At 38.0% G+C, this 27,533-nt stretch overlaps 4 protein-coding genes and 1 pseudogene across 5 annotated transcripts; 3 read left to right on the plus strand and 2 right to left on the minus strand.

Moving 5' to 3' along the window:
• The first annotated feature begins 3,701 nt into the window (after nt 1–3,701).
• On the plus strand, nt 3,702–6,845 carry LOC138595130 (erythroblast NAD(P)(+)--arginine ADP-ribosyltransferase-like). Its single transcript, XM_069666468.1, has 4 exons — nt 3,702–3,995; nt 4,219–4,316; nt 4,410–5,140; nt 6,676–6,845. The coding sequence occupies exons 2-4, from the start codon at nt 4,257–4,259 to the stop codon at nt 6,740–6,742; spliced, it is 858 nt and encodes a 285-aa protein (XP_069522569.1). The 5' UTR covers nt 3,702–3,995; nt 4,219–4,256; the 3' UTR covers nt 6,743–6,845.
• A 1,377-nt stretch (nt 6,846–8,222) lies between these two features.
• Nucleotides 8,223–11,596, minus strand: LOC138594429 (DNA-directed primase/polymerase protein-like). The gene is given in 13 exon segments (XM_069665504.1): nt 8,223–8,299; nt 8,477–8,553; nt 8,633–8,741; nt 8,863–8,955; nt 9,071–9,168; nt 9,248–9,387; nt 9,389–9,411; nt 9,528–9,674; nt 9,832–9,882; nt 10,050–10,197; nt 11,020–11,158; nt 11,241–11,335; nt 11,423–11,596. Coding segments are annotated over 13 exon segments (1,371 nt in total).
• A 2,061-nt stretch (nt 11,597–13,657) lies between these two features.
• LOC138594829 (erythroblast NAD(P)(+)--arginine ADP-ribosyltransferase-like) lies at nt 13,658–17,360 on the plus strand. 2 transcript variants are annotated; one of them, XM_069666071.1, is made up of 4 exons: nt 13,658–14,069; nt 14,293–14,390; nt 14,484–15,214; nt 16,750–17,360. In XM_069666071.1, exons 2-4 carry the CDS (start codon nt 14,331–14,333, stop codon nt 16,814–16,816), a joined length of 858 nt encoding a protein of 285 aa, XP_069522172.1. In that variant the 5' UTR covers nt 13,658–14,069; nt 14,293–14,330; the 3' UTR covers nt 16,817–17,360. The 2 variants fall into 2 exon arrangements, with proteins under 2 accessions (XP_069522172.1, XP_069522171.1); XM_069666070.1 differs by having other exon boundaries at nt 13,658–14,390.
• Nucleotides 17,361–18,291: 931 nt separating this feature from the next.
• On the minus strand, nt 18,292–21,627 carry LOC138594430 (DNA-directed primase/polymerase protein-like; annotated as a pseudogene).
• Nucleotides 21,628–23,746: 2,119 nt separating this feature from the next.
• On the plus strand, nt 23,747–27,069 carry LOC138594985 (ecto-ADP-ribosyltransferase 4-like). The gene is made up of 4 exons (XM_069666291.1): nt 23,747–23,757; nt 23,981–24,078; nt 24,172–24,899; nt 26,455–27,069. The coding sequence occupies exons 2-4, from the start codon at nt 24,019–24,021 to the stop codon at nt 26,519–26,521; spliced, it is 855 nt and encodes a 284-aa protein (XP_069522392.1). The 5' UTR covers nt 23,747–23,757; nt 23,981–24,018; the 3' UTR covers nt 26,522–27,069.
• Nucleotides 27,070–27,533: the final 464 nt, after the last annotated feature.

Consider the following 27,533-nt stretch of genomic DNA (forward strand, 5'->3'; position numbering starts at 1 on the left):
TTTTGGAGATTGAAGATGAGATGTCGGCTGAACTTCTCTTCTGTGCTGGAGTCCAGATTGAGGATATTTTTCATGGAGCATTCAATCCCATAAATTTCCATTAGCTCGTCACAAACATACTGTAAGACAAAAAAACAGACTACAAGTTTAGTTTAAGTTAAATTAAATCTTTGTCTAAAAGCACAGCACGGCAAAATGCAGAGATGAGTCACTGCTTCATTTAAACTCTGCAGGTTTGAGGTCAGCTTAGTGACACAATCAACATTATTTTCATAGTTTCCTGAAGCAAACCCTGAACTATCATCCTAGTCTGGTCTGCATCGACAGTGAACCTTAGTCCTTCAATCTTTCCTATTCCCTCTTTACAGTGAAAAGTTAGAATAGCTTCTCTCCCAAAAGATGATGATGATGGTGGTGGTCCTCCGTTAAGAGGACCAAGAACTTTTAGATTTTTAGCTGCAATGCAGAAGCAACAGGACGGCAGGCTGTCAACCTAAAATTGTCAGAATAACCTCGAACCACTAAACTAGCAAAGATAGAAATGGAGGCTGCATGGCGTTGGACACATTAAGGTACAGAAGAGGCACCAATCTGTCGGCAGCTCAGACAAATTCTGTTCCATGTTTGACTTTCAGTGACGTTGGCTAAACCACCAGAACCGGCAGGTGAGAGACTCACTGAATATGAGCGGTGTGTACACTTTTACTTTCTGGTGCTCTGTAGAAATGTGATGTTTCACCAAACATATGACGGAAATAGACATTGAAACATGAGTCTCCATTGAGATAAAACATGAGATAAAACATGCAAAAGCTGTGAATTGAACAGCCAAATCCTTTTCATCAGAGAAAATTCTGAGTTGGATACAGCCCTTAAAATGTACACAAAAAATGGTTTGAACAGATTGAAGATAATTTTTCACTGAAAATGCCAACCATACTCCACCTGGATGAGTGAAGACACCATAGCTTTCCCATCAGCTCCCGTGTTTGAGGGCTTGTGGAACTCCAGGTCAAAGTAAAGCTTACAAACAGCACCCTCTGGTATCACCTCATAACAGTGCATCAAGGACTCTGTGTAAGTCCTGGGGAAAAAATAAAGGGACAAATTACCATCAATGCACATTATTGCACTGTTTCTGAACATACAAAAGAAGAGCTATTTACCTGTAGTAATGCCAGAGCTCAGTATAACTGGTGACCAGGTAGATCCTTTGACCCTGGGGTGTATTTTCTTTTTCAAGTGCAAAAACATGCACAGCCTGAGGAATGCAAAGCACAAAGGTTAGCATTTTTTTCCTTCATGCACAGGGTTTAAAATCAAAGGTACAGACTGAGTTTTGTGTTACCTCTTTGCAGCTCTGAGCAAAGCTGATGGCCATACTTTGACGAGGAAAGAGCTTCCAGACAGAGGAGGGCTGGCACGGCCACAGCCGAGGTTTGTAGCGCGAGGCCAGAGGGTTCACCTGGAACGACTGAGCAAGCTGCTCAACCTTCTTGAGTCGGTCCCCCCACTTCCTCATCCTCAAGCCCTTATTAACCACTTATATGTGAATCTTGTGAATCTTTATTCCTATGACAATGTGTTTAACATTTCTCAAGGAGACTTGCAGAGTGAACCTCTCTGGTCCGCCTTTCAGTCTTCAAACTGAAAAAGAATTTGTTAAATTCAGTGAGATGTTTCTGTTATTAAGTCTACAATAACAGAAATAAATGGAGTAGAAAAAGTTATAGAAACATTTGTCAGAAAAATGCACCACAATTCAACAAGACAACACACAACATTTTTGAAATGTATGTTAATTTTCTAACAAAAAAGGGACAATGTGCATAAAATAACATGAGCACTGAGGTATATCAGGTAAATGTGCCATTTTAAACGTAACTTTCATCTGCAGTTACAAGTACTTCTGTACCTAAGTATAAATGTGAATGAAGGATCTCACACGTCGAAAAGTATATTTTTATTAGAAGTTTTGCTCTGTGCCAGACAAAGTATTCATACTCTTAAGTATGACTATCACAACATAAAAGTACTTGATTTTAAAGAAAACAATTACAATAGTATGAAAATTATGTGTTAGAATTAAAAGCAGACATCAGTATGGCCCCTGTAAGACTTATTGTTGTTTATTATTAAATTATTTCTGCTGTCATGATGCATTCACTTGTTACCAATTTTTCTGTGATAGTTTTGAGATCCTTTACCGAAGTCAAAGTAGACTAAAAATACTCCATTACAAGCATTTAGTAAAAGTATTTCAGTTTGATCAAGAACATTTACTTAGACTATGAAAAATGAAAAGCACTCAGTGCTGAAAAATAATAATATATTACATTATCAGATACTTATAATAATAGTATATCAATGCTGATGTAGTTGGAGCTTATTTTAAATAATTTATTACAGGACTGCAACTGCTTTCACTTACTTGAATTCGCCATTAATAAAAGATACTTTACTATATTTTTACGGCATTAAAGACTAACTTACGGAAGAATACCTGTATGAATAGAGCTGACACTCCAGTGTCAAAGTTAATTCAGGCAATAACAGTAACGTTGACTTGCTAGCGTAACTTTTACATCAGCTAACTTCAGTATCGTCAATATTAACTTCGCCATTACTCACCAGCATAGTTAGGCTCAAAAGTAAAACAGTCCAGCAGATTAAATTATCGTTGTGTTAAAGTTAATAGTTCCACTGTTACTTATCAGTGAGAAAACCAGTCGTAAGAGAAATATCACTGCGTCTTGTTTTCTTTTTTGGCGCGTCTGAAACCGGAAGTGGAACCTTTTCCAGTCACAAGACTTCCGACTACATTCGTAAGTATTCGTCGATAGATGGCAGCAGACAAAAACACACTGGCAATGGGTTAGGGTTAGTGAAGGGGACGCTCAAAGAACATACAGCGTAATATTACTGTTTCAATATGAACGATTTTTTAAAATAAAAGCCTTTGACTACAGTTGACGAGTTAAGGAAACAACAAGTAAATAATTCAATTTTACTACAGTTTTTAAGCCAACTGATACCCATAGGCTACTTGGTCAGAAATATCCACTTAAAATGTGAATATTTATTTTTGTCACCATTAACTGAATTTCTATGAAAGCCTCAACGTGCTTAAATCTAGAGAAGATGTGAAACTGAACACTGAAAAACATGCAGTTACCGTCAGTGCAAATCTGCAAATTTGAGCTCCAGTGGGCTTTTGTACCTGGAAGGAAGGAAGTGGGTGGAGGTCAAGAGGTGGAGCAAAACTTTGCAGAACAGGAAGAAGCTGTACATAAGCTCTGACCATCTCTGTGAACACTGAAGAAAACAACACTTCACAACAATAAAGTCATCAGGCAAGTATTTGTGCAGGAAGATGTTTGAGGTTCTGTAATACTTTGACATTTGGCAAGTATATGAGCAATCGTTTCATACTGAAAGCTTTACGTGACTGGTTTATTTATAGTTACAATCAGCAATGAAGTAAATACTTTATAAGAGCGTATTAACTTCTTTCCTACAATCGAAGCAACATTTTAATAGCTGACTTTATATGTCCCATAAAAGATTCTGCTATTTTTAAACCTTGTGTAACCGATTTTTTGTATTGTGTCTTGATATATCTTCAAAATGTAAATGAATCAATACTGACAACCCTTTATTAACATTTTAACTGCAGAGTTTAAAGCTGAACCACTTGAACTTAAGATACTAATGCTTGGGCCATTTATGTTTAGTTTGTCTGGTTTCTGAAGACATTTGCAACAAAGCAGCAAATGCTTTCCAGAATGACTCAGTAGCTCGGTAGCTGGTACAGAACAAACCAGTGCTCCCAACAACATGATTACTTCCTTCCCCAGGAAAGGCAAAGGAGTTGCTTGCCGAGATAAGTTTTTCCACTTCCCGTAGTGTTCAGCAGGGAAGGATCACACCCTGCAGCTTGATATATATCCTGAATCTTTAGAGTTACTCCCAGAGATTCATTTTCCTTGCTTAAGGTATGTGCCTTTCAGTGTTTTCACATTTGCTTTCAGTTAAGTGCTTCATCTTTTCTGGTTATCCAGCATGGGAGGGTGAGGTCCTGATTATCATAGTCAGGGGGCTTGTCTAAACAAAGTGTTTGAGCAACAAACCAGATCATCCCATTTCTGTAATGTTGCCTCATGGAATTTTTTATTCAAGTTTGATCCTGCATTGCTTCATTAAATATTTCTGTTCCAGCCGTTTGTGTGCAGACAGAAGAGAAGAAGAGTCTTAAGATGTGGGATACAAGAAAATTGCTTCTTGCTACAATCGTTTTCACGGTTCTCGACTACAAAGTAAGTTTTATTCTTCTTCCTAATCACCATTTAAGACTTGTTGTGATGTTATGTTAGAACAATAAACGTTTCATCTTAAATTTCTTTTTCTAGCACTTATCAAAGGTGACTGTAGAGAGCAAAAAGCTGGACATGGCCCCCGATGCTGTAGATGACCTGTACCATGAATGCCGTGAAAAGGCCAATGAGAAGTTTATCCAGTCAGGCCTGTTAAAAGAAGAGCTCAACCTCAATCAGGGATTCAAGAAAGCATGGAGTGATAATACCTGTGCAAAGCTGATCGCCGGAGGAATGAAAGAGCACACAACCGCACTTTCAACATACGCAAATGGGGAGGAAAATTTCATAAAGACCTTTGACAATGCCGTGAAGACAATGGGCGTAAATGTTAGCACCTATGAAAACTCCTTCCATTACAAGTCGCTTCACTTCCTGCTCATGGATTCCATTCGTCTTGCACAGAAGCAGAACACAGAGCAGTGCAGGACTGTGTATCTTCTTCGAGAGGGCAAACACACAGCTCAAGTCGGGGCAACAGTGAGATTTGGAGGCTTCACCAAAGTTTCTACAAGCTATAGTGAGATGAAGAACTTTAATGATTTTCACGAAATGGTCGTTTTTAATATCACCTCTTGCTTCTTGGTCAATCTGGGTGACAACATTTGCAATGGAGATACAGATACAGCACTCTTATCTCCAGCTGAAATGTTCACTGTGAGGAATGTAACTGAAATAGAAGACAGCATGAATGAATCTCAATACACTGCAATCGTTTTGGAGACACCAGTGTCGCGCAGTTTTCACAACTGTTACATTTTTTCACGGTAAGACTCAGAGTTTTTCATACTTTGACATTGACTGCATGCAAATGACCCCAAATTTTCCCTCATAGTTCCAAGCCTTCATGATAAAAGGTGTATTTTAAATCCCCTGAAAACCTGGTCTCAGATAATACGTATGGTTGGAGCTTAAATCTCATGAACTAAATAAGCAACAATAAACACAATGCAGAGTTGATATTGATAACATAGCTAATGTGAGCGAGCGTTGATGTCATTTTCAGAGGTGTAGGGCAGGCACAATGATGTTGTTTCAGGGAAAGCACAAACATACAAACAAAGAATTCATCTAGCAAAAAAGAAAGTATGATTAAATTGGTTATCTCTCTTTCTATAAAAATCATAATACACGAAAAAGCCATATTAAAAACTGTATCTTAAATCACAAACCATTCATTTGCATAATAAGCTGATAACATGCTCAGTGATCTTTTAATCTGTAAACAATGACAGCTAAATTATTATTTAAATCTTAAAGATATAACATAGAAGATTTCGTTCTCTTTGGCGTCACTAATGGCGATAAACGGTAATTGCGGGAGCACACGTCCTACATAAGAAGACGTCCACGGTCGGCTCCGGTTGTAACTCTTGATTTTCCTCGCTGACGGTCGCTTTCCTTTTTAGACTGTTTGCGTTCATCTGAGCGTCGAATTTGTTTCTTTTTCTTTGGATTTTCACTTATTTTTGAAGTTGTATCTGTAGTCATCGATCTTTTCTTTGTTTGTTCAGCCATTGTAGATTACTATTTACTCGCAACATTTGCAGAGACCGGGAAAGCAGCCGCTTAGCTCCGCCTACCCTCTCTGGCAGACCAACCACTGCTGGGTGATGGAAAACACGTCACTAACTGGGCGCCGCTTGTAATTTTTTCCGTGAATGTCGCCACAGACACCCAATCTGTAATACTGCAAATGCAAAGGCTTTCATCAGTGGGCCATAGTCTCAATCACTTTTGTGTTACCTCATTCAGCAATAGATAGTGACTTAACAGACATTTATTTGAATGAAAAAGATTATATCTTTAAAATGCAGCACGTTTGTGGGTGATTTTAGTAGGGGGTTAAATTATTCTTCATAAGCTGCAGACAGGACATGTGCAAGGATTTGAAGCTAATGTGACTTATAGTGGCCAAAATTCGTAATAACAACATCCGGGTCCATTGTGTCGCGCTAACTGGCCAAAATATATGTTTTGTTTAATTTTTTATTGAATAGATCAACATTTACATTCCTTAACATCCCAAAATATCCGTTTTGATTGCAGGTGTTTATATTGGTGACATCATCTTTTTACAGCTAAGCCCCGCACACTTAAAAAAAAAAAAAAGTGAAAAGAGCACAGAGAAAAACATAGAAACAGAGAAATCTCTTATGTAAAATAACCCAAATTGTCCTTGGTACTTCAGAAAAAATCGTCTTCATGAAGGCAAACTTTAGATTTAAGGTTTTAAAGACGCATTGATTTAACAACATCCAATATGACATTCATCTCTCTCTCTTTGTGTCCATCTTTACAGGTCCCCAGCTGGTGTTTCCACTCAGTGGCTTGTGTTGGTGCTTGTGGTTTCCCCTTTTTTAGCCTAAGACATGAGCATTGCCGGCTGCTCTGAGTGTTGATACAGCACAACACACTGCTTTTCTTGTGCTCTTAAACAATGAACACTGTAAATCAAGTTGCATGCTTTGGTAGCCGGCTGGACAAATATAGTCATTTCACTGTGTTTAAATGCTTCCACCATGTTTTTTTTTTTTTTAAATATAGACTGAAAGCTTATTTTCTTTATGCATAACAGCAAAATGTACACTTATATCAACTTTTATTTGATGCAGCAATTTTTATTCCACGTAATTTTGGAAGCATTTGATGCTCCAATCAGAGTTTACAGCAGAGAAATGACAATGAAGACATAAACTGCTTTTTAGTACATCATTAGACGGACATTACACTGAAACTGTACATGCAATTTGGTAAAAGATGTTTGTTCTTAGACTGTAGCAACATGGCAGATACTTTGGATGATGCATACAACCTGTAACGGACTCAGTTGAAGGTAACACAATGATTTTTTAATTTCAGGTTATTAAACACTAATGAAAACATACTTTTGATGTGGTCCATTTCTGATGAAAGATCCCCCCATCTTACACGTTTGAGTTGCATGAAGATAAAGCCATGATACTGAAGTCAACAACATTTTACCATTTAAGGAAGAATAAGTAGGAGCGTCCTGAATACGTATGGACACTCTAAATCTGTCTGTATCAGCAGGGACATTTCAGTCTGTCTGTACTTCCTGTTTGGCTGTGTTTGCTACGTTTCTGGGTGTTAACCTTTGAACAGAGTGTGTTAATCTCTAAGCAAGTAACAACACAAGTGGTGTGAGGATGGCACAGTATAAAAATGTTACCGTCAGCATGTGTAGAGGAAGCTACTTGTTTCACTGAGGGGTGGGGGTGTCAACTCTGGATTTAAAAACCGCTACTGACATCATCCTTCTCTTTCTGCCTTCAACTTAATGTCATAAAATAAGTTGTATTCATTTCAAATAAGCCCCGACCGTGCAAATCATGTCAGACAGACACACTTACTACACTGTTGTATTCATTTATGGATGGCTTGTCTGGTAACATATTTGAGCTTCTGGGAGAAGATGTAAATGTTTGTTGATGTCAGACTTGTCAGACTGTGTAAGTATGTGGCTATTTCCTCGAGACAGTACGTTCTAATGCAGATCAAATAAGTGTTGGGCAAGCTACTTGTAAAATTAATTGAGCTAAGCTATCAGATACTCGACATTAAATTAAGCTTCACTACACTAAAGCTACCCCCCAAGACAACTATAGCATGCTAAGCTAGCTTTAAAGCTAATTTCTTTCACAGTGAACCAATTTTGTTAGTTATTTTGGTGTGATTACAAAGATTCTAATAAAATTAGTAGCTATAGCTACCTAAATTTAAAGCACATAATTTTGCCCATTTTGCTGTGTGTTATGAAGAACACCATTTCTTTGAGCTTTAAGAGAAGACAGCACAGGATTTTCTGGCAAATTTAACTAAGTCGATCTAGATGTTGTTAAAGTGAAGCAGACAAACCAGAGTCAGGAGGTAGCGCACGCAGATCTCCTGTGGCAGTGGGAAACCTGTAACATCAGAAAAGTTTATTTCAGACACATCCAACCCCTATTGTAAATTATATATATATACATATATATATATATATATATATATATACAGTGTGTAAATGATATATATATATATTATACTGTATATTATAAATGCAAAAACATAGTTGGGCTGCTCTTAGGGTGACAACATACTTGAGGACCTGAAGTTCTTGCATTCAGGGTCGTGACACTTCTGGTACCACACTTCCTCTTGATGATCCACAACAATCCTGCAGAGACGGATGTAAAATCAAATCAGAGGAGTGGAGCACACTCACTCGCACTCTACAGGACACGAAACATACGTACATGATGTTGTTGCTTCTGTGAAACCTTTCCACATTTGCACACCAGCGGTATTTTGCGATGTCGTAGACGAGCAGTTGCTCGGCGGCAAAGTAGTTCCACCGTCTGATGCCTGTTAAAGTGAACATAACAGACAATACGTTAATAATGCAACTGATTATAAGTCAAAGCCATAGGTCCCAAACTAGAGATGCAAGTGTTTTAATATATCCTGTATGGTACCAAACACTTACTTCCATCTATGCCATCCTTTTTAACCACACTTAACACAAAGTTGTCCACTTCTTGATGAGGGGACGACAGGTAGCCAGAAAGTGAGTCTGCCACTGATAGTTTGGGAAAAGTTAAATCACTCCAGGTGTTTAAATTGAAATTTTACATAGTATACTATGTGTATATGCACAGTGTAAACAGAAGCGTATGTTGTCACTTCAGTGTTACCTGGATTTGGGGCCGATACCTGCTGGTTTTGAGGCCTCAAGGTTTTTGCTTCCTTTATTTCTGGGATGTCAGACGTAAGAACTCTCTGACCTGTGAAACTAATGATACACAGAAATAAGGTCTAATGCAGTGATACTTTCAGGAAACAGAAAACTGAGTCAAATGTGTTAAATGTACCTCACATTACAGACCAGAGAGGCCAAGAACACACTCTCCTCCACAGAAACTCCCTTCCCCGGTTTGTCAGTAAACTTGTTGTCGTGGGCCACTGTGAATGCTGCGTTCTTTCCCATTTTTGACGACTTGTAGAGGCGGAAAATTTCTGTTTTTGGTGTAAACACCTGTTTTTGAAAACATAACCATAACTCAATATCCATCTGAACATGATGGCAAGGTTTACAGAAGAGTGCAAAGAATGTTTGAAGAAGAAAGAAGGACAAACAAAAGTTTCTCCTACCAAGATCCACAAAGAGGCCGTCTTGACCGTCCTTGTTTTTCACTTGAAGGAATCTGAGGTCCGTCTCTTCTTTCTTGCGCCTCTTGGTCTGTGGACTCTCAGCCACCTCACCTGCCTTTGCTTGCTTTCCCTCAGATACATCAGGCGCTCTGCTGTGAGTACATCAAGATAAATAAGAGTGATGAAAGAAGAAACATTAAATATTTATTATTATTATTTATTAATATTTATTCCACAGGTGTGAAAAAACAAACAAACCATGTTTTGCTGTTTTCTGCTGAATTAGTCCCAACATTCAGGAAACTGCTTTTAGAGGTGCTCAGGATTGGTTGGAGAATGGCATGGATAAACCTGCCTATAAAAAACAAACAGGACATATGAACTGAATGAACATTTGAGGCATTTATTTTTTATATTTCTTTCTTTTATCTATTTGTTTGTTTTATTTTTATGTTTATTTATATATGCAGCTGTAGTCCTTCATACAACTGAAGTTGCACACCCAAGTAACACGGAACATACCCACATGTATGTTGTCTTTGAAGGCTGCATTTTGGAGATTGAAGATGAGATGTCGGCTGAACTTCTCTTCTGTGCTGGAGTCCAGATTGAGGATATTTTTCATGGAGCATTCAATCCCATAAATTTCCATTAGCTCGTCACAAACATACTGTAAGACAAAAAACAGACTACAAGTTTAGTTTAAGTTAAATTAAATCTTTGTCTAAAAGCACAGCACGGCAAAATGCAGAGATGAGTCACTGCTTCATTTAAACTCGGCAGGTTTGAGGTCAGCTTAGTGACACAATCAACATTATTTTCATAGTTTCCTGAAGCAAACCCTGAACTATCATCCTAGTCTGGTCTGCATCGACAGTGAACCTTAGTCCTTCAATCTTTCCTATTCCCTCTTTACAGTGAAAAGTTAGAATAGCTTCTCTCCCAAAAGATGATGATGATGGTGGTCCTCCGTTAAGAGGACCAAGAACTTTTAGATTTTTAGCTGCAATGCAGAAGCAACAGGACGGCAGGCTGTCAACCTAAAATTGTCAGAATGACCTCGAACCACAAAACTAGCAAAGATAGAAATGGAGGCTGCATGGCGTTGGACACATTAAGGTACAGAAGAGGCACCAATCTGTCGGCAGCTCAGACAAATTCTGTTCCATGTTTGACTTTCAGTGACGTTGGCTAAACCACCAGAACCTGCAGGTGAGAGACTCACTGAATATGAGCGGTGTGGAAACATTTACTTTCTGGTGCTCTGTAGAAATGTGATGTTTCACCAAACATATGACGGAAATAGACATTGAAACATGAGTCTCCATTGAGATAAAACATGAGATAAAACATGCAAAAGCTGTGAATTGAACAGCCAAATCCTTTTCATCAGAGAAAATTCTGAGTTGGATACAGCCCTTAAAATGTACACAAAAAATGGTTTGAACAGATTGAAGATAATTTTTCACTGAAAATGCCAACCATACTCCACCTGGATGAGTGAAGACACCATAGCTTTCCCATCAGCTCCCGTGTTTGAGGGCTTGTGGAACTCCAGGTCAAAGTAAAGCTTACAAACAGCACCCTCTGGTATCACCTCATAACAGTGCATCAAGGACTCTGTGTAAGTCCTGGGGAAAAAATAAAGGGACAAATTACCATCAATGCACATTATTGCACTGTTTCTGAACATACAAAAGAAGAGATATTTACCTGTAGTAATGCCAGAGCTCAGTATAACTGGTGACCAGGTAGATCCTTTGACCCTGGGGTGTATTTTCTTTTTCAAGTGCAAAAACATGCACAGCCTGGGGAATGCAAAGCACAAAGGTTAGCATTTTTTTCCTTCATGCACAGGGTTTAAAATCAAAGGTACAGACTGAGTTTTGTGTTACCTCTTTGCAGCTCTGAGCAAAGCTGATGGCCATACTTTGACGAGGAAAGAGCTTCCAGACAGAGGAGGGCTGGCACGGCCACAGCCGAGGTTTGTAGCGCGAGGCCAGAGGGTTCACCTGGAACGACTGAGCAAGCTGCTCAACCTTCTTGAGTCGGTCCCCCCACTTCCTCATCCTCAAGCCCTTATTAACCACTTATATGTGAATCTTGTGAATCTTTATTCCTATGACAATGTGTTTAACATTTCTCAAGGAGACTTGCAGAGTGAACCTCTCTGGTCCGCCTTTCAGTCTTCAAACTGAAAAAGAATTTGTTAAATTCAGTGAGATGTTTCTGTTATTAAGTCTACAATAACAGAAATAAATGGAGTAGAAAAAGTTATAGAAACATTTGTCAGAAAAAGGCACCACAATTCAACAAGACAACACACAACATTTTTGAAATGTATGTTAATTTTCTAACAAAAAAGGGACAATGTGCATAAAATAACATGAGCACTGAGGTATATCAGGTAAATGTGCCATTTTAAACGTAACTTTCATCTGCAGTTACAAGTACTTCTGTACCTAAGTATAAATGTGAATGAAGGATCTCACACGTCGAAAAGTATATTTTTATTAGAAGTTTTGCTCTGTGCCAGACAAAGTATTCATACTCTTAAGTATGACTATCACAACATAAAAGTACTTGATTTTAAAGAAAACAATTACAATAGTATGAAAATTATGTGTTAGAATTAAAAGCAGACATCAGTATGGCCCCTGTAAGACTTATTGTTGTTTATTATTAAATTATTTCTGCTGTCATGATGCATTCACTTGTTACCAATTTTTCTGTGATAGTTTTGAGATCCTTTACCGAAGTCAAAGTAGACTAAAAATACTCCATTACAAGCATTTAGTAAAAGTATTTCAGTTTGATCAAGAACATTTACTTAGACTATGAAAAATGAAAAGCACTCAGTGCTGAAAAATAATAATATATTACATTATCAGATACTTATAATAATAGTATATCAATGCTGATGTAGTTGGAGCTTATTTTAAATAATTTATTACAGGACTGCAACTGCTTTCACTTACTTGAATTCGCCATTAATAAAAGATACTTTACTATATTTTTACGGCATTAAAGACTAACTTACGGAAGAATACCTGTATGAATAGAGCTGACACTCCAGTGTCAAAGTTAATTCAGGCAATAACAGTAACGTTGACTTGCTAGCGTAACTTTTACATCAGCTAACTTCAGTATCGTCAATATTAACTTCGCCATTACTCACCAGCATAGTTAGGCTCAAAAGTAAAACAGTCCAGCAGATTAAATTATCGTTGTGTTAAAGTTAATAGTTCCACTGTTACTTATCAGTGAGAAAACCAGTCGTAAGAGAAATATCACTGCGTCTTGTTTTCTTTTTTGGCGCGTCTGAAACCGGAAGTGGAACCTTTTCCAGTCACAAGACTTCCGACTACATTCGTAAGTATTCGTCGATAGATGGCAGCAGACAAAAACACACTGGCAATGGGTTAGGGTTAGTGAAGGGGACGCTCAAAGAACATACAGCGTAATATTACTGTTTCAATATGAACGATTTTTTAAAATAAAAGCCTTTGACTACAGTTGACGAGTTAAGGAAACAATAAGTAAATAATTCAATTTTACTACAGTTTTTAAGCCAACTGATACCCATAGGCTACTTGGTCAGAAATATCCACTTAAAATGTGAATATTTATTTTTGTCACCATTAACTGAATTTCTATGAAAGCCTCAACGTGCTTAAATCTAGAGAAGATGTGAAACTGAACACTGAAAAACATGCAGTTACCGTCAGTGCAAATCTGCAAATTTGAGCTCCAGTGGGCTTTTGTACCTGGAAGGAAGGAAGTGGGTGGAGGTCAAGAGGTGGAGCAAAACTTTGCAGAACAGGAAGAAGCTGTACATAAGCTCTGACCATCTCTGTGAACACTGAAGGAAACAACACTTCACAACAATAAAGTCATCAGGCAAGTATTTGTGCAGGAAGATGTTTGAGGTTCTGTAATACTTTGACATTTGGCAAGTATATGAGCAATCGTTTCATACTGAAAGCTTTACGTGACTGGTTTATTTATAGTTACAATCAGCGATGAAGTAAATACTTTATAAGAGCGTATTAACTTCTTTCCTACAATCGAAGCAACATTTTAATAGCTGACTTTATATGTCCCATAAAAGATTCTGCTATTTTTAAACCTTGTGTAACCGATTTTTTGTATTGTGTCTTGATATATCTTCAAAATGTAAATGAATCAATATTGACAACCCTTTATTAACATTTTAACTGCAGAGTTTAAAGCTGAACCACTTGAACTTAAGATACTAATGCTTGGGCCATTTATGTTTAGTTTGTCTGGTTTCTGAAGACATTTGCAACAAAGCAGCAAATGCTTTCCAGAATGACTCAGTAGCTCGGTAGCTGGTACAGAACAAACCAGTGCTCCCAACAACATGATTACTTCCTTCCCCAGGAAAGGCAAAGGAGTTGCTTGCCGAGATAAGTTTTTCCACTTCCCGTAGTGTTCAGCAGGGAAGGATCACACCCTGCAGCTTGATATATATCCTGAATCTTTAGAGTTACTCCCAGAGATTCATTTTCCTTGCTTAAGGTATGTGCCTTTCAGTGTTTTCACATTTGCTTTCAGTTAAGTGCTTCATCTTTTCTGGTTATCCAGCATGGGAGGGTGAGGTCCTGATTATCATAGTCAGGGGGCTTGTCTAAACAAAGTGTTTGAGCAACAAACCAGATCATCCCATTTCTGTAATGTTGCCTCATGGAATTTTTTATTCAAGTTTGATCCTGCATTGTTTCATTAAATATTTCTGTTCCAGCCGTTTGTGTGCAGACAGAAGAGAAGAAGAGTCTTAAGATGTGGGATACAAGAAAATTGCTTCTTGCTACAATCGTTTTCACGGTTCTCGACTACAAAGTAAGTTTTATTCTTCTTCCTAATCACCATTTAAGACTTGTTGTGATGTTATGTTAGAACAATAAACGTTTCATCTTAAATTTCTTTTTCTAGCACTTATCAAAGGTGACTGTAGAGAGCAAAAAGCTGGACATGGCCCCCGATGCTGTAGATGACCTGTACCATGAATGCCGTGAAAAGGCCAATGAGAAGTTTATCCAGTCAGGCCTGTTAAAAGAAGAGCTCAACCTCGATCAGGGATTCAAGAAAGCATGGAGTGCTAATACCTGTGCAAAGCTGATCGCCGGAGGAATGAAAGAGCACGCAACCGCACTTTCAACATACGCAAATGGGGAGAAAAATTTCATAAAGACCTTTGACAATGCCGTGAAGACAATGGGCGTAAATGTTAGCACCTATGAAAACTCCTTCCATTACAAGTCGCTTCACTTCCTGCTCATGGATTCCATTCGTCTTGCACAGAAGCAGAACGCAGAGCAGTGCAGGACTGTGTATCTTCTTCGAGAGGGCAAATACACAGCTCAAGTCGGGGCAACAGTGAGATTTGGAGGCTTCACCAAAGTTTCTACAAGCTATAGTGAGATGAAGAACTTTCATGATTTTGACGAAACAGTCATTTTTAATATCACCTCTTGCTTCTTGGTCAATCTGGGTGACAACATTTGCAATGGAGATACAGATACAGCACTCTTATCTCCAGCTGAAATGTTCACTGTGAGGAATGTAACTGTAATAGAAGACAGCATGAATGAATCTCAATACACTGCAATCGTTTTGGAGACACCAGTGTCGCGCAGTTTTCACAACTGTTACATTTTTTCACGGTAAGACTCAGAGTTTTTCATACTTTGACATTGACTGCATGCAAATGACCCCAAATTTTCCCTCATAGTTCCAAGCCTTCATGATAAAAGGTGTATTTTAAATCCCCTGAAAACCTGGTCTCAGATAATACGTATGGTTGGAGCTTAAATCTCATGAACTAAATAAGCAACAATAAACACAATGCAGAGTTGATATTGATAACATAGCTAATGTGAGCGAGCGTTGATGTCATTTTCAGAGGTGTAGGGCAGGCACAATGATGTTGTTTCAGGGAAAGCACAAACATACAAACAAAGAATTCATCTAGCAAAAAAGAAAGTATGATTAAATTGGTTATCTCTCTTTCTATAAAAATCATAATACACGAAAAAGCCATATTAAAAACTGTATCTTAAATCACAAACCATTCATTTGCATAATAAGCTGATAACATGCTCAGTGATCTTTTAATCTGTAAACAATGACAGCTAAATTATTATTTAAATCTTAAAGATATAACATAGAAGATTTCGTTCTCTTTGGCGTCACTAATGGCGATAAACGGTAATTGCGGGAGCACACGTCCTACATAAGAAGACGTCCACGGTCGGCTCCGGTTGTAACTCTTGATTTTCCTCGCTGACGGTCGCTTTCCTTTTTAGACTGTTTGCCTTCATCTGAGCGTCGAATTTGTTTCTTTTTCTTTGGATTTTCACTTATTTTTGAAGTTGTATCTGTAGTCATCGATCTTTTCTTTGTTTGTTCAGCCATTGTAGATTACTATTTACTCGCAACATTTGCAGAGACCGGGAAAGCAGCCGCTTAGCTCCGCCTACCCTCTCTGGCAGACCAACCACTGCTGGGTGATGGAAAACACGTCACTAACTGGGCGCCGCTTGTAATTTTTTCCGTGAATGTCGCCACAGACACCCAATCTGTAATACTGCAAATGCAAAGGCTTTCATCAGTGGGCCATAGTCTCAATCACTTTTGTGTTACCTCATTCAGCAATAGATAGTGACTTAACAGACATTTATTTGAATGAAAAAGATTATATCTTTAAAATGCAGCACGTTTGTGGGTGATTTTAGTAGGGGGTTAAATTATTCTTCATAAGCTGCAGACAGGACATGTGCAAGGATTTGAAGCTAATATGACTTATAGTGGCCAAAATTCGTAATAACAACATCCGGGTCCATTGTGTCGCGCTAACTGGCCAAAATATATGTTTTGTTTAATTTTTTATTGAATAGATCAACATTTACATTCCTTAACATCCCAAAATATCCGTTTTGATTGCAGGTGTTTATATTGGTGACATCATCTTTTTACAGCTAAGCCCCTCACACTTAAAAAAAAAAAAAAGTGAAAAGAGCACAGAGAAAAACAGAGAAACAGAGAAATCTCTTATGTAAAATAACCCAAATTGTCCTTGGTACTTCAGAAAAAATCGTCTTCATGAAGGCAAACTTTAGATTTAAGGTCTTAAAGACGCATTGATTTAACAACATCCAATATGACATTCATCTCTCTCTCTTTGTGTCCATCTCTACAGGTCCCCAGCAGGTGTTTCCACTCAGTGGCTTGTGTTGGTGCTTGTGGTTTCCCCTTTTTTAGCCTAAGACACGAGCATTGCCGGCTGCTCTGAGTGTTGATACAGCACAACACACTGCTTTTCTTGTGCTCTTAAACAATGAACACTGTAAATCAAGTTGCATGCTTTGGTAGCCGGCTGCACAAATATAGTCATTTCACTGTGTTTAAATGCTTCTACCATGTTTTTTTTTTTTTTAAATATAGACTGAAAGCTTATTTTCTTTATGCATAACAGCAAAATGTACACTTATATCAACTTTTATTTGATGCAGCAATTTTTATTCCAGGTAATTTTGGAAGCATTTGATGCTCCAATCAGAGTTTACAGCAGAGAAATGACAATGAAGAAATAAACTGCTTGAACTGGGAATAATTGTAAATTGCATGCTTTTTAGTACATCATTAGACGGACATTACACTGAAACTGTACATGCAATTTGGTAAAAGATGTTTGTTCTTAGACTGTAGCAACATGGCAGATACTTTGGATGATGCATACAACCTGTAACGGACTCAGTTGAAGGTAACACAATGATTTTTTAATTTCAGGTTATTAAACACTAATGAAAACATACTTTTGATGTGGTCCATTTCTGATGAAAGATCCCCCCATCTTACACGTTTGAGTTGCATGAAGATAAAGCCATGATACTGAAGTCAACAACATTTTACCATTTAAGGAAGAATAAGTAGGAGCGTCCTGAATACGTATGGACACTCTAAATCTGTCTGTATCAGCAGGGACATTTCAGTCTGTCTGTACTTCCTGTTTGGCTGTGTTTGCTACGTTTCTGGGTGTTAACCTTTGAACAGAGTGTGTTAATCTCTAAGCAAGTAACAACACAAGTGGTGTGAGGATGTGTAGAGGAAGCTACTTGTTTCACTGAGGGGTGGGGGTGTCAACTCTGGATTTAAAAACCGCTACTGACATCATCCTTCTCTTTCTGCCTTCAACTTAATGTCATAAAATAATTGTATTCATTTCAAATAAGCCCCGACCGTGCAAATCATGTCAGACAGACACACTTACTACACTGTTGTATTCATTTATGGATGGCTTGTCTGGTAACATATTTGAGCTTCTGGGAGAAGATGTAAATGTTTGTTGATGTCAGACTTTGATGTGTAAGTATGTGGCTATTTCCTCGAGACAGTACGTTCTAATGCAGATCAAATAAGTGTTGGGCAAGCTACTTGTAAAATTAATTGAGCTAAGCTATCAGATACTCGACATTAAATTAAGCTTCACTACACTAAAGCTACCCCCCAAGACAACTATAGCATGCTAAGCTAGCTTTAAAGCTAATTTCTTTCACAGTGAACCAATTTTGTTAGTTATTTTGGTGTGATTACAAAGATTCTAATAAAATTAGTAGCTATAGCTACCTAAATTTAAAGCACATAATTTTGCCCATTTTGCTGTGTGTTATGAAGAACACCATTTCTTTGAGCTTTAAGAGAAGACAGCACAGGATTTTCTGGCAAATTTAACTAAGTCGATCTAGATGTTGTTAAAGTGAAGCAGACAAACCAGAGTCAGGAGGTAGCGCACGCAGACCTCCTGTGGCAGTGGGAAACCTGTAACATCAGAAAAGTTTATTTCAGACACATCCTACCACCATTGTAAATTATATATATATACATATATATATATATATATATACAGTGTGTAAATGATATATATATATATTATACTGTATATTATAAATGCAAAAACATAGTTGGGCTGCTCTTAGGGTGACAACATACTTGAGGACCTGAAGTTCTTGCATTCAGGGTCGTGACACTTCTGGTACCACACTTCCTCTTGATGATCCACAACAATCCTGCAGAGACGGATGTAAAATCAAATCAGAGGAGTGGAGCACACTCACTCGCACTCTACAGGACACGAAACATACGTACATGATGTTGTTGCTTCTGTGAAACCTTTCCACATTTGCACACCAGCGGTATTTTGCGATGTCGTAGACGAGCAGTTGCTCGGCGGCAAAGTAGTTCCACCGTCTGATGCCTGTTAAAGTGAACATAACAGACAATACGTTAATAATGCAACTGATTATAAGTCAAAGCCATAGGTCCCAAACTAGAGATGCAAGTGTTTTAATATATCCTGTATGGTACCAAACACTTACTTCCATCTATGCAATCCTTTTTAACCACACTTAACACAAAGTTGTCCACTTCTTGATGAGGGGACGACAGGTAGCCAGAAAGTGAGTCTGCCACTGATAGTTTGGGAAAAGTTAAATCACTCCAGCTGTTTAAATTGAAATTTTACAAACTATACTATGTGTATATGCACAGTGTAAACAGAAGCGTATGTTGTCACTTCAGTGTTACCTGGATTTGGGGCCGATACCTGCTGGTTTTGAGGCCTCAAGGTTTTTGCTTCCTTTATTTCTGGGATGTCAGACGTAAGAACTCTCTGACCTGTGAAACTAATGATACACAGAAATAAGGTCTAATGCAGTGATACTTTCAGGAAACAGAAAACTGAGTCAAATGTGTTAAATGTACCTCACATTACAGACCAGAGAGGCCAAGAACACACTCTCCTCCACAGAAACTCCCTTCCCCGGTTTGTCAGTAAACTTGTTGTCGTGGGCCACTGTGAATGCTGCGTTCTTTCCCATTTTTGACGACTTGTAGAGGCGGAAAATTTCTGTTTTTGGTGTAAACACCTGTTTTTGAAAACATAACCATAACTCAATATCCATCTGAACATGATGGCAAGGTTTACAGAAGAGTGCAAAGAATGTTTGAAGAAGAAAGAAGGACAAACAAAAGTTTCTCCTACCAAGATCCACAAAGAGGCCGTCTTGACCGTCCTTGTTTTTCACTTGAAGGAATCTGAGGTCCGTCTCTTCTTTCTTGCGCCTCTTGGTCTGTGGACTCTCAGCCACCTCACCTGCCTTTGCTTGCTTTCCCTCAGATACATCAGGCGCTCTGCTGTGAGTACATCAAGATAAATAAGAGTGATGAAAGAAGAAACATTAAATATTTATTATTATTATTTATTAATATTTATTCCACAGGTGTGAAAAAACAAACAAACCATGTTTTGCTGTTTTCTGCTGAATTAGTCCCAACATTCAGGAAACTGCTTTTAGGGGTGCTCAGGATTGGTTGGAGAATGGCATGGATAAACCTGCCTATAAAAAACAAACAGGACATATGAACTGAATGAACATTTGAGGCATTTATTTTTTATATTTCTTTCTTTTATCTATTTGTTTGTTTTATTTTTATGTTTATTTATATATGCAGCTGTAGTCCTTCATACAACTGAAGTTGCACACCCAAGTAACACGGAACATACCCACATGTATGTTGTCTTTGAAGGCTGCATTTTGGAGATTGAAGATGAGATGTCGGCTGAACTTCTCTTCTGTGCTGGAGTCCAGATTGAGGATATTTTTCATGGAGCATTCAATCCCATAAATTTCCATTAGCTCGTCACAAACATACTGTAAGACAAAAAAACAGACTACAAGTTTAGTTTAAGTTAAATTAAATCTTTGTCTAAAAGCACAGCACGGCAAAATGCAGAGATGAGTCACTGCTTCATTTAAACTCGGCAGGTTTGAGGTCAGCTTAGTGACACAATCAACATTATTTTCATAGTTTCCTGAAGCAAACCCTGAACTATCATCCTAGTCTGGTCTGCATCGACAGTGAACCTTAGTCCTTCAATCTTTCCTATTCCCTCTTTACAGTGAAAAGTTAGAATAGCTTCTCTCCCAAAAGATGATGATGATGATGGTGGTCCTCCGTTAAGAGGACCAAGAACTTTTAGATTTTTAGCTGCAATGCAGAAGCAACAGGACGGCAGGCTGTCAACCTAAAATTGTCAGAATAACCTCGAACCACTAAACTAGCAAAGATAGAAATGGAGGCTGCATGGCGTTGGACACATTAAGGTACAGAAGAGGCACCAATCTGTCGGCAGCTCAGACAAATTCTGTTCCATGTTTGACTTTCAGTGACGTTGGCTAAACCACCAGAACCTGCAGGTGAGAGACTCACTGAATATGAGCGGTGTGTACACTTTTACTTTCTGGTGCTCTGTAGAAATGTGATGTTTTCACCAAACATATGACGGAAATAGACATTGAAACATGAGTCTCCATTGAGATAAAACATGAGATAAAACATGCAAAAGCTGTGAATTGAACAGCCAAATCCTTTTCATCAGAGAAAATTCTGAGTTGGATACAGCCCTTAAAATGTACTCAAAAAATGGTTTGAACAGATTGAAGATAATTTTTCACTGAAAATGCCAACCATACTCCACCTGGATGAGTGAAGACACCATAGCTTTCCCATCAGCTCCCGTGTTTGAGGGCTTGTGGAACTCCAGGTCAAAGTAAAGCTTACAAACAGCACCCTCTGGTATCACCTCATAACAGTGCATCAAGGACTCTGTGTAAGTCCTGGGGAAAAAATAAAGGGACAAATTACCATCAATGCACATTATTGCACTGTTTCTGAACATACAAAAGAAGAGATATTTACCTGTAGTAACGCCAGAGCTCAGTGTAACTGGTGACCAAGTGCAAAAACATGCACAGCCTGGGGAATGCAAAGCACAAAGGTTAGCATTTTTTTTCCTCCATGCACAGGATTTAAAATCAAAGGTACAGACTGAGTTTTGTGTTACCTCTTTGCAGCTCTGAGCAAAGCTGATGGCCATACTTTGACGAGGAAAGAGCTTCCAGACAGAGGAGGGCTGGCACGGCCACAGCCGAGGTTTGTAGCGCGAGGCCAGAGGGTTCACCTGGAACGACTGAGCAAGCTGTTCAACCTTCTTGAGTCGGTCCCCCCACTTCCTCATCCTCAAGCCCTTATTAACCACTTATATGTGATTCTTGTGAATCTTTATTCCTATGGCAATGTGTTTAACATTTCTCAAGAAGACTTGCAGAGTGAACCTCTCTGGTCCGCCTTTCAGTCTTCAAACTGAAAAAGAATTTGTTAAATTCAGTGAGATGTTTCTGTTATTAAGTCTACAATAACAGAAATAAATGGAGTAGAAAAAGTTATAGAAACATTTGTCAGAAAAATGCACCACAATTCAACAAGACAACACACAACATTTTTGAAATGTATGTTAATTTTCTAACAAAAAAGGGACAATGTGCATAAAATAACATGAGCACTGAGGTATATCAGGTAAATGTGCCATTTTAAACGTAACTTTCATCTGCAGTTACAAGTACTTCTGTACCTAAGTATAAATTTGAATGAAGGATCTCACATGTCGAAAAGTATATTTTTATTAAAAATTTTGCTCTGTGCTGGACAAAGTATTCATACTCTTAAGTATGACTATCACAACATAAAAGTACTTGATTTTAAAGAAAACAATTACAATAGTATGAGAATTATGTGTTAGAATTAAAAGCAGACATCAGTATGGCCCCTGTAAGACTTATTGTTGTTTATTATTAAATTATTTCTGCTGTCATGATGCATTCACTTGTTACCAATTTTTCAGTAGTTTTGAGATCCTTTACCGAAGTCAAAGTACACTAAAAATACTCCATTACAAGCATTAAGTCAAAGTATTTCAGTTTGATCAAGAACATTTACTTAGACTATGAAAAATGAAAAGCACTCAGTGCTGAAAAATAATAATATATTATATCATCAGATACTTATAATAAAAGTATATCAATGCTGTTGTAGTTGTAGCTTATTTTAAATAATTAATTACAGGACTGTAACTGCTTTTACTTACTTAAATTCGCCATTAATAAAAGATACTATACTATACTATATTTTTACGGCATTAAAGTCTAACTTACGGAAGAATACCTGTATGAATAGAGCTGACACTCCAGTGTCAAAGTTAATTCAGGCAATAACGGTAACGTTGACTTGCTAGCGTAACTTTTACATCAGCTAACTTCAGTATCGTCAATATTAACTTCGCCATTACTCACCAGCATAGTTAGGCTCAAAAGTAAAACAGTCCAGCAGATTAAATTGTCGTTGTGTTAAAGTTAATAGTTCCACTGTTACTTATCAGTGAGAAAACCAGTCGTAAGAGAAATATCACTGCGTCTTGTTTTCTTTTTTGGCGCGTCTGAAACCGGAAGTGGAACCTTTTCCAGTCACAAGACTTCCGACTACAGTCGTAAGTATTCGTCGATAGATGGCAGCAGACAAAAACACACTGGCAATGGGTTAGGGTTAGTGAAGGGGACGCTCAAAGAACATACAGCGTAATATTACTGTTTCAATATGAACGATTTTTTAAAATAAAAGCCTTTGACTACAGTTGACGAGTTAAGGAAACAATAAGTAAATAATTCAATTTTACTACAGTTTTTAAGCCAACTGATACCCATAGGCTACTTGGTCAGAAATAACCACTTAAAATGTGAATATTTGTAGTGTGAAAGCTTTACGTGACTGGTTTATTTATAGTTACAATCAGCAATGAAGTAAATACTTTATAAGAGCGTATTAACTTCTTTCCTACGATCGAAGCAACATTTTAATAGCTGACTTTATATGTCCCATAAAAGATTCTGCTATTTTTAAACCTTGTGTAACTGATTTTTTGTATTGTGTCTTGATATATCTTCAAAATGTAAATGAATCAATACTGACAACCCTTTATAAACATTTTAACTGCAGAGTTTAAAGCTGAACCACTTGAACTTAAGATACTAATGCTTGGGCCATTTATGTTTAGTTTGTCTGGTTTCTAAAGACATTTGCAACAAAGCAGCATATGCTTTCCAGAATGACTCAGTAGCTCGGTAGCTGGTACAGAACAAACCAGTGCTCCCAACAACATGATTATCTCCTTCCCCAGGAAAGGCAAAGAGGATGCTTTCCGAGATAAGTTTTTCCATTTCCCGTAGTGTTCAGCAGGGAAGGATCACACCCTGCAGCTTGATATATATCTTGAATCTTTAGAGTTACTCCCAGAGATTCATTTTCCTTGCTTAAGGTATGTGCCTTTCAGTGTTTTCACATTTGCTTTCAGTTAAGTGCTTCATCTTTTCTGGTTATCCAGCATGGGAGGGTGAAGTCCTGATTATCATAGTTAGGGGGCTTGTCTAAACAAAGTGTTTGAGCAACAAACCAGATCATCCTATTTCTGTAATGTTGTCTCATGGAATTTTTTATTCAAGTTTGATCCTGCATTGCTTCATTAAATATTTCTGTTCCAGCCGTTTGTGTGCAGACAGAAGAGAAGAAGAGTCTTAAGATGTGGGATACAAGAAAATTGCTTCTTGTTACAATTGTTTTCACGGTTCTCGACTACAAAGTAAGTTTTATTCTTCTTCCTAATCACCATTTAAGACTTGTTGTGATGTTATGTTAGAACGATAAACGTTTCATCTTAAATTTCTTTTTCTAGCACTTATCAAAGGTGACTGCAGAGAGCACAAAGCTGGACATGGCCCCCGATGCTGTAGATGACCTGTACCATGAATGCCGTGAAAAGGCCAATGAGAAGTTTATCCAGTCAGGCCTGTTAACAGAAGAGCTCAACCTCGATCAGGGATTCAAGAAAGCATGGAGTGATAATACCTGTGCAAAGCTGATCGCCGGAGGAATGAAAGAGCACGCAACCGCACTTTCAACATACGCAAATGGGGAAAATTTCATAAAGACCTTTGACAATGCCGTGAAGACAATGGGCGTAAATGTTAGCACCTATGAAAACTCCTTCCATTACAAGTCGCTTCACTTCCTGCTCATGGATTCCATTCGTCTTGCACAGAAGCAGAACACAGAGCAGTGCAGGACTGTGTATCTTCTTCGAGAGGGCAAACACACAGCTCAAGTCGGGGCAACAGTGAGATTTGGAGGCTTCACCAAAGTTTCTACAAGCTATAGTGAGATGAAGAACTTTAATGATTTTCACGAAATGGTCGTTTTTAATATCACCTCTTGCTTCTTGGTCAATCTGGGTGACAACATTTGCAATGGAGATACAGATACAGCACTCTTATCTCCAGCTGAAATGTTCACTGTGAGGAATGTAACTGAAATAGAAGACAGCATGAATGAATCTAACTACACTGCAATCGTTTTGGAGACACCAGTGTCGCGCAGTTTTCACAACTGTTACATTTTTTCACGGTAAGACTCAGAGTTTTTCATAGTTTGACATTGACTGCATGCAAATGACCCCAAATTTTCCCTCATAGTTCTAAGCCTGCATGATATGTGTATTTATTTATTTATTTATAGGTGTATTTTAAATCCTCTGAAAACCTGGTCTCAGATAATACGTATGGTTGGAGCTTAAATCTCATGAACTAAATAAGCAACAATAAACACAATGCAGAGTTGATATTGATAACATAGCTAATGTGAGCGAGCGTTGATGTCATTTTCAGAGGTGTAGGGCAGGCACAATGATGTTGTTTCAGGGAAAGCACAAACATACAAACAAAGAATTCATCTAGCAAAAAAGAAAGTATGATTAAATTGGTTATCTCTCTTTCTATAAAAATCATAATACACGAAAAAGCCATATTAAAAACTGTATCTTAAATCACAAACCATTCATTTGCATAATAAGCTGATAACATGCTCAGTGATCTTTTAATCTGTAAACAATGACAGCTAAATTATTCTTTCAATCTTAAAGATATAACATAGAAGATTTCGTTGTCTTTGGCGTCACTAATGGCGATAAACGGTAATTGCGGGAGCACACGTCCTACATAAGAAGACGTCCACGGTCGGCTCCGGTTGTAACTCTTGATTTTCCTCGCTGACGGCCGCTTTCCTTTTTAGACTGTTTGCCTTCATCTGAGTGTCGAATTTGTTTCTTTTTCTTTGGATTTTCACTTATTTTTGAAGTCGTATCTGTAGTCATCGATCTTTTCTTTGTTTGTTCAGCCATAGTAGATTACTGTTTACTCGCAACACTTGCAGAGACCGGAAAAGCAGCCGCTTAGCTCCGCCTACCCTCTCTGGCAGACCAACCACTGCTGGGTGATGGAAAACACGTCACTAACTGGGCACTGCTTGTGATTTTTTCCGTGAATGTCGCCACAGACACCCAATCTGAAATACTGCAAATGCAAAGGCTTTCATCAGTGGGCCATAGTCTCAATCACTATTGTGTTACCTCATTCAGCAATAGATAGTGACTTAACAGACATTTATTTGAATGAAAAAGATTATATCTTTAAAATGCAGCACGTTTGTGGGTGATTTTAGTCGGGGGTTAAATTATTCTTCATAAGCTGCAGACAGGACATGTGCAAGGCTTTGAAGCTAATATGACTTATAGTGGCCAAAATTCGTAATAACAACATCCGGGTCCATTGTGTCGCGCTAACTGGCCAAAATATATGTTTTGTTTAATTTTTTATTGAATAGATCAACATTTACATTCCTCAACATCCAAAAATATCCATTTTGATTGCAGGTGTTTATATTGGTGACATCATCTTTTTACAGCTAAGCCCCGCACACTTAAAAAAAAAAAAAGTGAAAAGAGCACAGAGAAAAACAGAGAAACAGAGAAATCTCTTATGTAAAATAACCCAAATTGTCCTTGGTACTTCAGAAAAAATCGTCTTCATGAAGGCAAACTTTAGATTTAAGGTCTTAAAGACGCATTGATTTAACAACATCCAATATGACATTCATCTCTCTCTCTTTGTGTCCATCTTTACAGGTCCCCAGCTGGTGTTTCCACTCAGTGGCTTGTGTTGGTGCTTGTGGTTTCCCCTTTTTTAGCCTAAGACATGAGCATTGCCGGCTGCTCTGAGTGTTGATACAGCACAACACACTGCTTTTCTTGTGCTCTTAAACAATGAACACTGTAAATCAAGTTGCATGCTTTGGTAGCCGGCTGCACAAATATAGTCATTTCACCGTGTTTAAATGCTTCTACCATGTTTTTTTTTTTTTTAAATATAGACTGAAAGCTTATTTTCTTTATGCATAACAGCAAAATGTACACTTATATCAACTTTCATTTGATGCAGCAATTTTTATTCCAGGTAATTTTGGAAGCATTTGATGCTCCAATCAGAGTTTACAGCAGAGAAATGACAATGAAGAAATAAACTGCTTGAACTGGGAATAATTGTAAATTGCATGCTTTTTAGTACATCATTAGACGGACATTACACTGAAACTGTACATGCAATTTGGTAAAAGATGTTTGTTCTTAGACTGTAGCAACATTGCAGATACTTTGGATGATGCATACAACCTGTAACAGACTCAGTTGAAGGTAACACAATGATTTTTTAATTTCAGGTTATTAAACACTTATGAAAACATACTTGTGATGTGGTCCATTTCTGATGAAAGATCCCCCCATCTTACACGTTTGAGTTGCATGAAGATAAAGCCATGATACTGAAGTCAACAACATTTTACCATTTAAGGAAGAATAAGTAGGAGCGTCCTGAATACGTATGGACACTCTAAATCTGTCTGTATCAGCAGGGACATTTCAGTCTGTCTGTACTTCCTGTTTGGCTGTGTTTGCTACGTTTCTGGGTGTTAACCTTTGAACAGAGTGTGTTAATCTCTAAGCAAGTAACAACACAAGTGGTGTGAGGATGGCACAGTATAAAAATGTTACCGTCAGCATGTGTAGAGGAAGCTACTTGTTTCACTGAGGGGTGGGGGTGTCAACTCTGGATTTAAAAACCGCTACTGACATCATCCTTCTCTTTCTGCCTTCAACTTAATGTCATAAAATAAGTTGTATTCATTTCAAATAAGCCCCGACTGTGCAAA

The sequence above is a fragment of the Semicossyphus pulcher genome, unplaced genomic scaffold (assembly GCF_022749685.1).
Source record: "Semicossyphus pulcher isolate SPU_LCO1_2020_fin unplaced genomic scaffold, fSemPul1.0.p SCAF_17, whole genome shotgun sequence".
Taxonomy (NCBI): Eukaryota; Metazoa; Chordata; class Actinopteri; order Labriformes; family Labridae; genus Semicossyphus; species Semicossyphus pulcher.

Bases quoted from the DNA above. Each gene is read 5' to 3' on its own strand.
- LOC138595130 (XM_069666468.1), top strand. From the start codon at position 4,257: ATGTGGGATACAAGAAAATTGCTTCTTGCTACAATCGTTTTCACGGTT. The intron at 4,317-4,409 runs GTAAGTTTTATT...TTCTTTTTCTAG, and splicing joins TCACGGTTCTCGACTACAAA to CACTTATCAAAGGTGACTGT. The intron at 5,141-6,675 runs GTAAGACTCAGA...CCATCTTTACAG, and splicing joins AACTGTTACATTTTTTCACG to GTCCCCAGCTGGTGTTTCCA.
- LOC138594829 (XM_069666070.1), top strand. From the start codon at position 14,331: ATGTGGGATACAAGAAAATTGCTTCTTGCTACAATCGTTTTCACGGTT. The intron at 14,391-14,483 runs GTAAGTTTTATT...TTCTTTTTCTAG, and splicing joins TCACGGTTCTCGACTACAAA to CACTTATCAAAGGTGACTGT. The intron at 15,215-16,749 runs GTAAGACTCAGA...CCATCTCTACAG, and splicing joins AACTGTTACATTTTTTCACG to GTCCCCAGCAGGTGTTTCCA.
- LOC138594985 (XM_069666291.1), top strand. From the start codon at position 24,019: ATGTGGGATACAAGAAAATTGCTTCTTGTTACAATTGTTTTCACGGTT. The intron at 24,079-24,171 runs GTAAGTTTTATT...TTCTTTTTCTAG, and splicing joins TCACGGTTCTCGACTACAAA to CACTTATCAAAGGTGACTGC. The intron at 24,900-26,454 runs GTAAGACTCAGA...CCATCTTTACAG, and splicing joins AACTGTTACATTTTTTCACG to GTCCCCAGCTGGTGTTTCCA.